General features: G+C 39.7%; 1 protein-coding gene across 1 annotated transcript; it reads right to left on the bottom strand.

Moving 5' to 3' along the window:
• Nucleotides 1-28: 28 nt before the first annotated feature.
• phf8 (PHD finger protein 8) lies at nt 29-11,227 on the bottom strand. Its single transcript, XM_017707746.2, has 22 exons — nt 10,841-11,227; nt 9,492-9,854; nt 9,318-9,403; nt 8,630-8,753; nt 8,373-8,533; nt 8,074-8,215; nt 7,766-7,952; nt 7,474-7,636; nt 7,027-7,114; nt 6,790-6,896; nt 6,411-6,502; nt 6,059-6,148; nt 5,616-5,924; nt 5,398-5,489; nt 5,111-5,283; nt 4,909-4,994; nt 4,676-4,794; nt 4,124-4,473; nt 3,887-3,982; nt 3,685-3,794; nt 3,221-3,596; nt 29-2,917 (listed from the first exon to the last, which is right to left on the bottom strand). Exons 2-22 carry the CDS (start codon nt 9,587-9,589, stop codon nt 2,829-2,831), a joined length of 3,138 nt encoding a protein of 1,045 aa, XP_017563235.1. The 5' UTR covers nt 9,590-9,854; nt 10,841-11,227; the 3' UTR covers nt 29-2,828.
• Between the last annotated feature and the right edge of the window lie 2,062 nt (nt 11,228-13,289).

The raw sequence follows: 13,289 nt of genomic DNA on the forward strand, positions 1-13,289 counted from the left end.
ATATGAGAAAGATGCAAGCAATAACATACAACGTTAAAAAATATCCTTTAATTGAGCTCATTTGAAAAAATCTGTTCAAACCTTTCAAATTATCAACCAAATGGTGTAGACAATAGCTGGCTGGGAAAATGTCAACATGTCTAATTTTCAATATGCATCGGACTCAATTTATGGCGTGCTTTAAAGTGGTGACGCACTACGTTTGACGTCTTTTTGTATTCCATCAAAATGATATTTGAGATACAAAATAAACCCTGAGAGGAATTGCGGTGAAAAACATGGACCATTTTTTCCAAGACAAAAACAGAAAACAACTGGAAACAACTTGCACAAATCAAAATACAACAGAGGTGAGGACAGAGAAACAAATAACTAAAATTCAATGGGAAGTTTAATTGGTCTTAAAGGGCAGAAGAAAAGAAGAAAAATACAAGAAAATAACCTTTTCCTCTGATTGACTGTGATGACCAAACGTTTCTCATTTCAGTTTATCCTTGATCACATGATTAGAAGTTGGACATGGGGAGGCCATCTGCATAAAAAGGAGGTTTGCACAGGCCCACTTTTCAGAATTCCTATTTTTCTTTTTTTGTCATACGAGCCAATGGAGGAGACTTCAAAAAGTTAAAATAATAAAAAAACTTAATCCAGATTTAGTAAGAACGTATTCAATCCCTCTAGAATGAATATTAAAAAACTAAAATATGTTGACAATACAGTTTATATTGGTGAGGGGGTAAAGCAAAGAGTGAACAGTAATAAACTGGCAAAACTATAGAATACATTAACTTCATTATCACCTTACCAATGTCATAAAACATCAACCAAAAATAACATATTTACCCTATACAAATAAAAATGTCTAAACAGCTTGCTGTTAAACTTTCACACATTTCCCAAAACATTAAGGTATCTTTGTACAAGGTATGTTAAGAAAGATTCAAATGCAACAAACCTTTCATTGTAGCTATAACAAAATTACACCAATTATGTACACTAAGCTTTAATACCCCACCCCTTCAAATCTTTGTCATGACACTACACTAATTTCCGTTTTAGATGCATTACCATTTTACTAAAAGGTACCACACCACTCCTGCTGATATCAGCTGGCAGAAAACTACATTTAAACAAATAAATGGAGGCAAACAGGGGAAACGAAGAGCAAGACAACATTAAGACATCCTACTGTCTGTGCTGAGTGACTAAAAATGTGTATTTACAGAGCTGAAATACATTAATCAGTAGAAATACATTGTGATTATGGTAAAAATGACACATAAAAGCAAACAGTGACAAATGCGCACTCGTTAGAACCTAGAGCATTACAGATGCTAAGGGTAGGACTGCTTTTACTGTTTGTTTGTTGGGAGATCTTAAATCAGCTGCAAACAAATATTACTATTCAATACACAATCACTACCAATTTATGTGTACGTTATGCGCACCAACCATGTGGAAAAAAGATGATCGTGCTGGCGAAAAGCATTCACAGTGAAATATTTAGTTTGATTTGAAAATCTGTCAGAAATAGCAGGACTGCTTATTTAATTACACTCCCCTGACCAAAAGTCAGCAGACTTTGGAAAATAAAAGCTGCATAATAAATGCTTGAAACTTCTATACACTGAAGAAGAGCGCATGTTGGCTTGTGTAAAAGTCATCACCAGCAAGTTTGCCAAAATGGTCTCATCCCTAAAGCTGCAAACAAGGGTTCTGTTTAAAGTGATGAAAAAGAGAAACAAAAAACCTGGTACATTAACTGATATGCTTATAAACTATCTGAAAGGAACATGACCTCCCACTCATTTCTTTTTTAGCTGGGGCTACAGACACAGGACTTGTCAAAACCTCTGCTGAAAGGCAAGAGATCAATGAATAAGAGGGTGTTTACTGATGACGACATTTTACACAGACAGACAACTGTCAGATCCTTATGCTTGATAGAGCCATAGTGAGCTGAATCTATTCAAGCAGCATTATCTTTATAGACCTTGAGAAATGAAAAATGTTTCCTTTGCTTTATCCTTTGACGGACAGCATTACATCACACTTGTTGACTGCTCCAATTTAGCTTTAGCCTTCATTACTTTAGTAGTAGTCCAGATGAAACTAATCACCATGAATTCCTCAGTGTCATCTGAGGTCTGTACAATTTCACTAAGGAACTGAATGAAGCAAATGGGACTGATTATATTAGACACAAAGAATGCTTTAAGTCCTGCTTCCTCATATTTCTACCATTACTTGACTTGCTACTAGAAAATGCTGCATACATATATTAAACACACTCACCCTTCTCCAAATCCGCTCAGTTTGGGTGCTAATCACCTGAAAACTAAACCACTGTTAGGTTAAAAATAACAGGGCTTCATATTTAACAGCAAGTAACTGTAGAGGCCAAATTTACAGTTTGGTTACTATACATACCAATTACGTAGCCGAAACAGAAATATTATAGTAATGAAGACTGAAGCCATATCCGCACTAACTCCCTTAAGTGCTTTGTAGCTTTTAGTTATTGTTTTACAATAGGTAAATAGCATGTAATAACAGATTAACAGACAAACTGATGTCTAAAACGTTAAATAAATGAGTAATAACAAAAGCATGCTAAAAAGAGGAGGTATTGAGCTTAAAATTATGAATAGCACATTTTACATGAAAAAGTCACAATCACAATAGTCAAATCAGTCATGCCATCCTTTGTTCTCTCACATTCAGTCACACAGCGTCTTTTTCAGCCAGTCTGTCCTCTTTCATCGTCCTGCGTCATCCGTTGCCCCATTTCTTCCCCACACATCATTACTGTCTTTTCCAAAGTCCTCTCACAAAAGAAGCTTGCCATTGCGGTGTATTTTCAGAATCTTTCCCAGTCTCTGTTTAGCGGTAGCAAGTCCTTTCTTTGGACGTTTCCCTGCAAGGAAAGGAGGGGAGAAAAAAAAAAAAAGAGAAACAACAACAATGGGTTGCAGATTATACAGACAAGCCCTTTTGTTCTAGCAATGAATGAAAACTATCACATTAAAAAGTTAGCTGTCATATTCAGTTCTGAAACACACAAGTTACTCTGCCATGCTTTCCTTTAAAAAAAATAACACCATGTGTAACAGAACATTCATGTGTACTGAAAATAAAACTTAGTGGCTCATGATACATTGGTACAAATTTTCAGCCATACCACCCTCCCCTAGTAACAACCTATAGAAGTAGAGTTTACCTTGTCCTGCCCCGGCAGACCCAGGACTTGCCAGCCCAGCAGGTGAGGGTGTAGATGGGGAGTAGTTGCTGCTGTTTTGAGGTGAAAGAGAAGGTCGTCTTGATGTGAGGAACACCCCTGGGGCCATGGCAGCACTTCCTCTGGGACCACCTGGGCCAAAAGGTCCCGCTGTGTACTCATGGTCCAGCAGGCTGGCAGAGTAAGCCTCCACTCTCCTCTCCTCAGTGATACAGTCTACTGGAGGCTCAGGGGGCAGTGAGGGGGACATTGGGCTGCAGTCTGGCTGTAGCTGAAGTTGTGATGCTGCTGTGTGGGCCTTCTCTTGAGGGATCTTCTTTTTTGTGTATTTTCTCTTGGTTGTGGTCTTCTGTTGCTCCTAATATCAAACCAAAGAAAAGAAGGTTAACTCAGTGGGCAGCACTGCATATTGAAAGTCTGTCTCTGCATGGAAGCATAAAGCTCACCTGCTGTGCCAGTTTGGCAGCAGCAGCAGCAAGCCCAGTCTCCACCGATGCCACCCTGACGCCCTCCCTCACCGGTCTCTCTTGCTTGGGAAGGGTGGGGGTTACGCGAGCTAGGAGTAAAGGAACAGTGAGAAACATTCGTAAAAGAAAACACAGCTAAAATAAAAATGTTGAAAAAATGTTTCATGTTATAAACTTGTACCTTTAGGGCTCCATGGTGTATCATCCCAGTTCCTCTTTCTTTTCATTTTAGACTTCAGTGTATGGTCCTCCTCATCTGACTCTAATGAAGGGTACACTAAATAAACAGGAACAATTCAAAAGCATTAGAAATAAATCACTGATCTTAAGGACAAATAAGCTATTAAGATGCCCATCAATAAAGTGAACAATTCTCCATATACAAAACAATGCTATAAGACGCATAGTAGGGACCCACCATATTCCGAGTCCTTGAAACAGGTGCCCAGAGTCTCCTGCTCATCTGGGCTCTCCTCGTCACTTAGGTGCCTGGCAGGCCTTTTAATGGGTCGTTTGCCTGGCCTCTGGATGGTGGCTTTCTTCTCACCCTTTTTCTGCGTGCCACTCACCCATGCAGCTCTCTTGCCTTTTTCATTCATGACCCTCAGTGCCTCACCCCCTCCAGACATAGAGAGAGGAGAAGAAGAAGACGAGGAGGAGGAAGACGAGGATGATGAAGAAGAGGAGGAAGATGAAGAAGGAGGATTGGCCATGGACAGCATGCCCTGGATCGCATCACGGGTACTGGGAGAAGCTGGAGCTTCCTCACTAAGTGACAAAAAATGGAAAATGAGTGTTGAAGCTCTTGCTTGATAGCATGCACACATTTTCTTCTTGTATGTGTTTCACCATTTTCAGATGATGTATTGTTTCTTTTCGATTTCATGTATCATGTAAACCACATTTCATCTGAAAGTATGACCAATCATTAAGCAGACAGAAGCAGGAAAGGTTATGGTAGGTTCTGTACCTGAGGGCTGGGTCCAGGCCAGCCACCTGTTTGCTGGCTTTGAGCAAGTCCAGAATTCCTCCAGCACCCCCCTTCACTCCCTGAACAGTGAGCATTTCTTCATCTGTGGTGTAATCCTCCTGAGGGACACAAAAAGTTACAAGATCATGCTTGATAATATCTTTGTGACTGTAACACAAAGCTTTGTACATTAAGAGGGAAATGTTACATGATAGAACATCTGATAAGTTTACCTCAATGTCAAAGTCCACCTCCCCAGGTTCTCTGACTCTATGTGGGTCAGTGCATGGTTTTGCACGAGGTAGTTTCCTGGGAAGACCTGTTGCACAGCAGTATTAGACTGCATTATCAATATTGGAATAAACATCTATTTACACTGCTCTGAAGTTCTGATATACACAAACAGCATTTCAAATAAACTGGACATCATCCTACCAGCCAGTTTTTTCTTGCTGGGTACAGCTGGCCTGCGGCGAGGAGGGGGGCTTTCATCAATCTGAAGCTCATCTTCAGAATCGAAGTCTGAAAGAGCTGAGCTGCTTGTTAGAGGCTGAAACTGAGCAGTGCGCCCTGCTCCATTAGCGCTACTTGAGCGGCCACCTTTCTTCCTGAGAGGACAGTAAGCATAAGTAAGACACAGAGCAAAGTCTTGACCAAACAAAATGATCACTACGCCAAAGCAGAGTCATGCAACACTGTCCATCATGAAGGCCCAATCATACCCTTGTATCTTGCCGTTGGTTAGGACCAATTTGAGCTTGCTCTTATTTATTTTCCCATCAAAGTCATCCAGGCAGGCACCAGGCAGGTCCAGCTTTTGGAAATGAGTAAAAACACAAATAAGTGACAACCTATATTTTGTAATCTACATAATTTTTAAAAATCCAAAGCGTCTGTAAAAGTCTTTGTCTCTGTTTTCAAAACTATTACACAATTCTACCTTGCTCTTGTTCTTGGCTTTATTTCCTGGCTGGAATTTCTTGAGGGTGTGTTTAGTATGAATCTCAAGCATATCCAGCTCTCCTGCCTCCGTCTTCATCTCCTTCCCTTTCTGGCCCTTCTTCTTTGTCCCTGGAGGGCCTACTCCCCCTCCTCCAGCCATATCATTAGGTTTGGGGCCCCTTTTTTTACCTGGGGGTCTGCCAGAGTTGAGAGGAGTAGTTAATGGAGCTTTGGGATGAGGAGAGGGAAGGCCTTGTGCGCCACCAAAGGGAGCCCCACTTCTGCCAATATTCTGCTGGAAGATGTCCTAAGAGGAGATCAACATGTAAAAAAAAGTCTGTAAACACTGGACTTATTCATAACTTAAACAAACATGCCAGATGGTAGGCTTTTAGTGCAATACGTCCCCAAAAGCTTGCATTAAAATAGAATGACATTCACCTCCACAAGTCGGATCTCTTTAGCCAGGTCCTTCACCAGTTGCTGGGTCTTTATAGTCTCAGGTATCTCATCCTCATGTTCAGCCAAAGACTGAAAGGCAAAAAAAAAATAAAAAAAAAATCACTACATACATTGAATTGTCAGTTCTAGTGAAATCAATCTTAATTTAGAATGTATGTCTTTAAAAATCACATATCAGTACAATGCTTTATGGGTGGAGACCAGCTTCAAATCAAGACAAATTGAGACCAAAGCAGGAAATGCAACTTCTATTAATATTACACTCCTGTTGAACACAAACAAAACAGTCTGAACACTGAATTGATTTCACAGAACAGACTTTCAAAATTACCTCTTTGCGCGTCCAGCTTCGGAAGGCATTATTAAGAGCCTTGGCTCCATTGACAAGGTACGAGGCAGGATGCCGACGATTTTCCCTTAAGCCTACAATGAACACAACATTTCAAAAGAACAGGCCTTGTTTTGGTTTATCAAGTTTAGGTGTTGTTGCTGTAGTAGCAGTGAAAAGCCTGTCTCTATGGATAGCATAACAAGCCTTCATCAAAGACACCTTGGCCAGAGGGCTTGAAAATCTGAACCTAAACAGGTCTCAAGCAAGTAACTCGCCCCCAAGGTTTCCTCAATGGGTGAAACAAACACTACATTTTAGTAAGCAATCTAAATGTCAATGCTCACCTCTGAATATTTAATAAACAGCTGGAAAGTCTTACCTCTGAAGGTGTCAAGCAGGTGCTTGCCAACATACCAGCACACAGTCTCAAAATTAGGAAACTTAAACAAGTCTGCTGTGCTGAGTCTCTTCTCTATTTCATAGGCCCTAATCAGAACAGAAGTGTTAGAAACAAAATGCATGACATACAGCATAACATACTAGGCATAAAAATTAATACAACTAATGACAAAGACAACATTCCTAACATCCCAACTAAAAATAGAAGACACCTCACCGAAGCTGCATGTCAATGTTGAGGCTATGAAGGAAATTTCCCCCAAACGCCAGACAGTCAACAGGGGTGAGAACTGCATGGATCCAACCTGACACAGGATAAAAAGACCATCAAACATTAGAAATGATGTTCGTTAAGGCCCCGCAAGTGCCTTCTGTATGATGGAATTAAAAATGTCTGCACAGTTCTCATTTAGGCAGGCGCTGAAATGTGTTTAGAAAATAGTCCCTTTAGTGTGAGAATAAACCAGGCACTTCCACATTCACCAAGCACGTAATTAATTAGAAACTACTTAAAACACCCCTCGACAAACATACTGCACGTAGATTTTGACATTTTAAACACAAACTGAATTTAAAACAAGGAGCAGATGCAGCCAAATATGTGGCTGATCTCAAACCACTCTCATTCACCGCAATTACAACACTAATTCAAACAGCTGCATACCAGTAGGGATAAAGAGAGTGTTTCCCTGTTTGAGTGAGCACTTATAGCACATGTCCACTTGGTCCCCAAAGAAGAGCTCATTTTGATTGGAGGAAGAGCTCCAGCGTTCAAAGAGGGCCAGGTTGGCAGGCGTAGGACGGATCAAGTAGAAGATCTTCTCACCCTAAGATAAGAACACACACGTGTTAACCATATTTATTCAAACTTCTTAATATGTTTCCTTTTTGTTGGTAATAAAAAGATGGATTATCTGCTTTAACCGTTTTACTAAAATTAAATTAATATGCCTTACCCGCAGCACATGGTACCATACAGAGGTTCCACCAAAATCAATGTGAAAGTCTGTGTAGCTGTCCTTCACGCCCATCAGGCAGTACTTCTGCACATTTGGCCTCTCAAACACAGACTCCTCTGGCCAGAGGTTTTCCACCCATGAGAGTTTCCTCACAATCTTTGGTGTCTCTACCAGGTTAGACAACCTAAAGGCATACAAAGTGAAAGAGAGTTAGTGGACAGCACTACCTGAAGGAAAGAATCTTCAATTAATGAAGACTGATGAATTACATACTAAGAACATGTTGAACATGCACCAAATTGTACCTAGTATCTGAGAACTCCAGGCTTATCACATTGAGCACTCTATCTCTGTTGGGGCTGTTATAGTATGCAACAAAATCCCCAAGTTTCATCTTCAGGTCTGCCTGACGGATCACGTCAATCACATCAATTTCCTTGTCACTTCCTATAAGACAAAGAACTCGATTAGCATTTCATTAAAGATACATTGGTTGATATCAATTATTTAAAAACACTGAGAAAAATAAAGACCTCCTGGATTTACAAAAAAAGTATGGAAACAGCACAGAACTATTATTTGGCAAGTAAGTAAGGGTGTTTACCAATATAGTGCTCAACATCAGACACAGTGAAAGATGATGGAGGGAGGCTCATGCCCAACCCATCCCTCCTCAAGACTAAGACTGGAACACTGAAGGAGCGCTCCTCTAGAAAGTCAACTGTGAGTTGAGCTCCTGTTGGCTTCAGGAGGACCTCATCAGCACTAAAATGACCAAAATCACAAATTAGGCACAGGCTCTTTTGCATTATTTTTTTCGACCTTTTTAAGTGACTGACAACAGGGACAAATAAAAATTACCTTGGAAAGGTTCGGCTGCGCAACTCTCTAACAAACTGCGCACTACCGGTCTTCACAGGCCGCCCTGACTCTCGCCCAACTGCTCCACTCTCAGACTGCTTAGAGCCCCCACGCCGTTTACGCACTGAAAGATAAACAATATTCGCAATTATGCAACAAAAAATGTAGCTAATTATCTTAGTGGCCTAAAACAAAAACAACTACATTATTAAATTATTACATATGACATTGTCCCTTGTTGTACACCCCCCCCCCCCCTTAAAGATCTCGAAGCAATGATTCCTGCATAAAAAAAGCATATTAAATTCACAGTTTTACTACTAAAAGGGTAGTTAAGTCTACTATCTCAAAAAAAAATAAAATAAAAAAAAGGATATTTGGCTTCCCAGCAGTAACTTTATCGGAATAATTCTGGTAACATCAAATTACCAAAAAACACAACAAAAAAATTTAAAAACTGATCACTTCCTAAAGTGCTTGTTGTTTTCCCAAAAGTTCCTGCCACCTTCAAAATACTTTATCAGAAGGTAGTCTTCCTTGTCTTTCACTATCTGGACTATTGTGGCATCACTATGAGGCAAGTTATCATATTTACAATGGGCATAGAAGTACATTTTTAATGTTGGTCAGAATGTCCCTTTAAAGTAAGTAGATGAAGAAACACAGATGAAAAACTACAAGTACTTACTAACAGAGGGTCCATGTGTCACCTGACAGTTAGGGCAGTGATACAGGTCAATTTCTGCTGCTTTATCTTCTTCCACTCCAACACAACTATAACGAAACATTAAGAGTGTAAAACATCACCAAACCACTGTAAAATCCAAGCATATCAAGTTTAATAATAAAATGTCACACCCACCTTCCATGGAACCAGTCTTGACAAACATCACACTCAATCATGAACCGTGTGACATCGTAAGGAAGTCGGCATAAGCAATACACAGGAACAGATGCCATACTGAATTTGTGGGCAGCGTATTTAAGCACCAGAAGATAAGCCTGAACTCCGATCTTCCTTTAGGCACCACAGTGCACACAGCTGTTAACTGTGGACAGGCACAGTGGCCCTGTTCATTTGACAGTGGACAGTCACTTTAATGGCAATATGTTAGACTGTGGAAAACGATGGCAGGGGCAAAAGTCTGCTTCTGATGGCATCAGGCAAGGTTTTCGTCACCAGTGCAGTCAAACACAGCAGCCAGCATATGCCATGACTTGACACCTGTTGAGTGATGGAACACAGTGATGGAACAATTCAGGGCAGAATCCTTTCTGTTCTATTTAAAAACATAAATTAAAGTACACTTTAATTGAGTTACACCTACTCTATAGGTGATCACCTGTGTAATTCCCAAAAAAACACTAAACATCAGATTGGCGCCTTTGATTTGGAGGGCAGCGATTTTAGGATGTACAATGAAATGTAATGACAAGCATACGTTTCAAGATTTTATTATGTTCAAATATTTCACGCAAAAAGTTGCCATTTACTGAACACGTATCGCCACAGTGAACCGTGTAAACATTTGCAGTTTAACGTTGGCAATTTACAAGTCCATTTAGACTGATAGCGTTACAAGTGTAGGAGAAAAATTAAAAACACGCACTTTTGAAAACAGCTAATTAACCACAATTAAAACAACTAGTGATATTTATATTTACTCGTTAAAGCCAGCTGCATTCACTTATTGAAGTAGTCTGCAAAATTAATATAGTAAAACAGCTCATTTTAGCCACACAGCCTAAATAAACTGAACACAATGAATTTGGGAACCCGAGCTAACTCAGCTAGCAAAGCACACAGCGGCGTTTTGCTAGTTAGCCAATAGTACTAACGTTAGCTGACCTAAAGCGTTAAGATAGATAAAGGCATTATTATTCATGCTTCATATTAGTCTAAATGAGATTCAACGTGCGGGAATACTTTCAAAAACGGGTAAAGCATATCAGCTAACCGCACCTATGGGCTCCTGTTTCCCAGCTAACGTGCTAACTAAACTACGCTACGCACTAACGTTAGCCTCTCGCTTTATTAGCTAACTTTAATATTAACGTGAACACTAGCCATATAGCCACTATCCTGCGGCAACCAGAATCATTTTGACGAATGGGTGTAAAATAAACGTCGATGCGTTGCTCTTAGCTCCTGGGCCCGCTTCGAACGAAAACAGACAAAAGACTTCCTTCAGAGCCGCTGTCAAGCCTTACCGAGTTCAGAGTGTCGCTAGATAACCGAGGGCCAGTAGCGTCATACCGGTTGAAGTCCTTGGGAAAATCCGAGGCGCCTTGAGGCCTAGTTTGGAAACACTAAGCTGCTTTCCGACTGTAATATTTGCATTGCTTTTTGTTATTTTTTGCTCACTCAGAAGTGGAGGTTGGTGAGTAATTTGCACCAAATTACAACAAGATGTATCAGAAGAAGCGTAAAGCGACAACTTTGTTCAATTCGCTACATAAACATTGGCGATAGAGAGTATCCATGTCAACACACCCGTGCAGCGACCACTGTCTGCAGCAGGAGGAACCAGATCAGTTCAGCTACATTTCGGATTAACGGGCCTGAGCTCTCAGCTAGCCCTCTCCACACAGCACACTCTCAGATGGCTTTCTGTGGTAACTCATGCACAGGCAGTGCAAAAAAACTTCCGATAAACCTAGAGTAACACAACTTTCTGTGACTACAGGCGTTAAGTACAGCCAGTGGTTAAAGGGCCAACCTTCTACATTTTTTCTAGTAATTTATTTTTCCGCCCCAGAGATCCACTTACATCATTAAAAATGGTTTAACAGACCAAATATAGTCATGATTCATTTTGGCATTATACATTTTCCAGCTCCTCTTTATCCCTTAAAAGTCCCTTGACTGTGCCTTTAAGACTGACTTATGTAAATAAACGTAGCTCTGATTGGCTGCCCTGTAACGTTATTGTGCATCATTCTAAACATAGTGAAACGAATGAAATACTCCTTATAACTTCAGTGTGAATGGGCGGGGCTAAAGTGCTGTAGGCCATATAGGCCTAAATTGGACTGGGGAGAGAACTACACATTTTACAACTTTTTTACTTCAAACTCCTTTGTTTCAAAAAAGTGGGGAAAATTTTCAATGATATGGGCTTTTAATAGTTTGTTTAATGTTAGTATACTCGATTGTATATTGTACTGTATAGCATAGATTTGGCATATTTTGTATTGTTCATTGTACTCATCTATTGTTTGTATTGCTGCACTGTGTTAAGTATAGGAGGAACTATTTTTCATTCGTTATTCAACACAAGGTGGTGGTGAGAGGGAATGACCAAGCTGATGACAAGTTTAAACTTTACAGGTATGGAGTAAGTTCTCTTTCTAAAGATAGGCTCATACACAATAAATCTTATCATCATATATATCTTTCAGGATGATGCACAAACTTTATAAATATATAGAGCCTGCTAGCTTTCTGTGATGCATAACCAGTTCATAACTTTATAAAGACAGTGTCATACTCCTCTATATTGACAGGCTCGCACAATACAAGCTAACTTACCCAAACAGACAGGTTTCCCACACATGGATTAGGTCTAGCCTTAGACTAAATTTGCAAGGCCAGTGGTTGTTCACCCAAAGTTATGAAAATCCCTTTTACCGTGGGCTTTGGCCTTATCTGGGTCTGGGATTCTGGCTCTGTATAGAAGCATGCAATTTTTCATGAGAACTGGCTCATGTAAAATACAGGCTGTGCATAAAATTTATAGACACTGGTGCTACTGTATATCCGCTACAATCAATCAATCAATCAATCAATTTAAAATTGATGTAAGTTTGTTTTAGTTCACTCAAACGGAACAGAAATAAGCAGAATCTGCACATAATCTAATGAAAACAGTAACAGTTACAGTAACAGCGTAGTTTTATTCATTACTCAGAAGAACAGGATTCCAAATATCTGGCGTAAGGATTAAAATGACTAATAAAAACAAAGCTCTGGTATCATGAGTAATGACGTAATAATTTAGCCAACCTCAAAATATGTATTTTTTCAAAATATGTGTAGAACATATGCCTCATAGTATGTCCAAATGTATCCAGTAGGGGGAGTTATTATCAAGGCTGAACTAGTAGCAAAAAAACTGATTCAGCGCATATAAACTGAAAGCATACATTTCAGTAGCATGAAAATAAGTGATACAGAACTTACTAACATTAACACAGGCACATTGAGCATACCATCCTTTACTTCAGATGCACACGATGAACTGTGACTCAGTCTTGAAGTGTGGTTCATTTTGGTTCAGCTGTTGTGTTTTATTCTATCTTGAACTTATCTTGAGCCTCCAGTTTCAGCAACTGTTTTGTGCAGCACATGTATTTGTTGTGTTCTTTGAGTCATAAATAACAACAGACAACTTCGTTGTGTAAGTTTACAGCTTTAAATCACAGCAATGACAGAATTCTGGTTATATTCAGCAAATCTCATAGGATGCAATGTAACACACATCTGAATAAAAAAAAGTTATGTAAATGAGTAACATGATAGATTACAAAACAAGGCTTTTGCTTACGTCTGTCACAGTTGTTGATAACACAAGCTACCATTCTTTGCAGAGAAGTTGGGCATGATCACTCATTTATATTTCATCTGAGTCACTGCTGTGAGAGGTTCAAATAAAAATAT

The sequence above is a fragment of the Pygocentrus nattereri genome, chromosome 9 (assembly GCF_015220715.1).
Source record: "Pygocentrus nattereri isolate fPygNat1 chromosome 9, fPygNat1.pri, whole genome shotgun sequence".
Taxonomy (NCBI): Eukaryota; Metazoa; Chordata; class Actinopteri; order Characiformes; family Serrasalmidae; genus Pygocentrus; species Pygocentrus nattereri.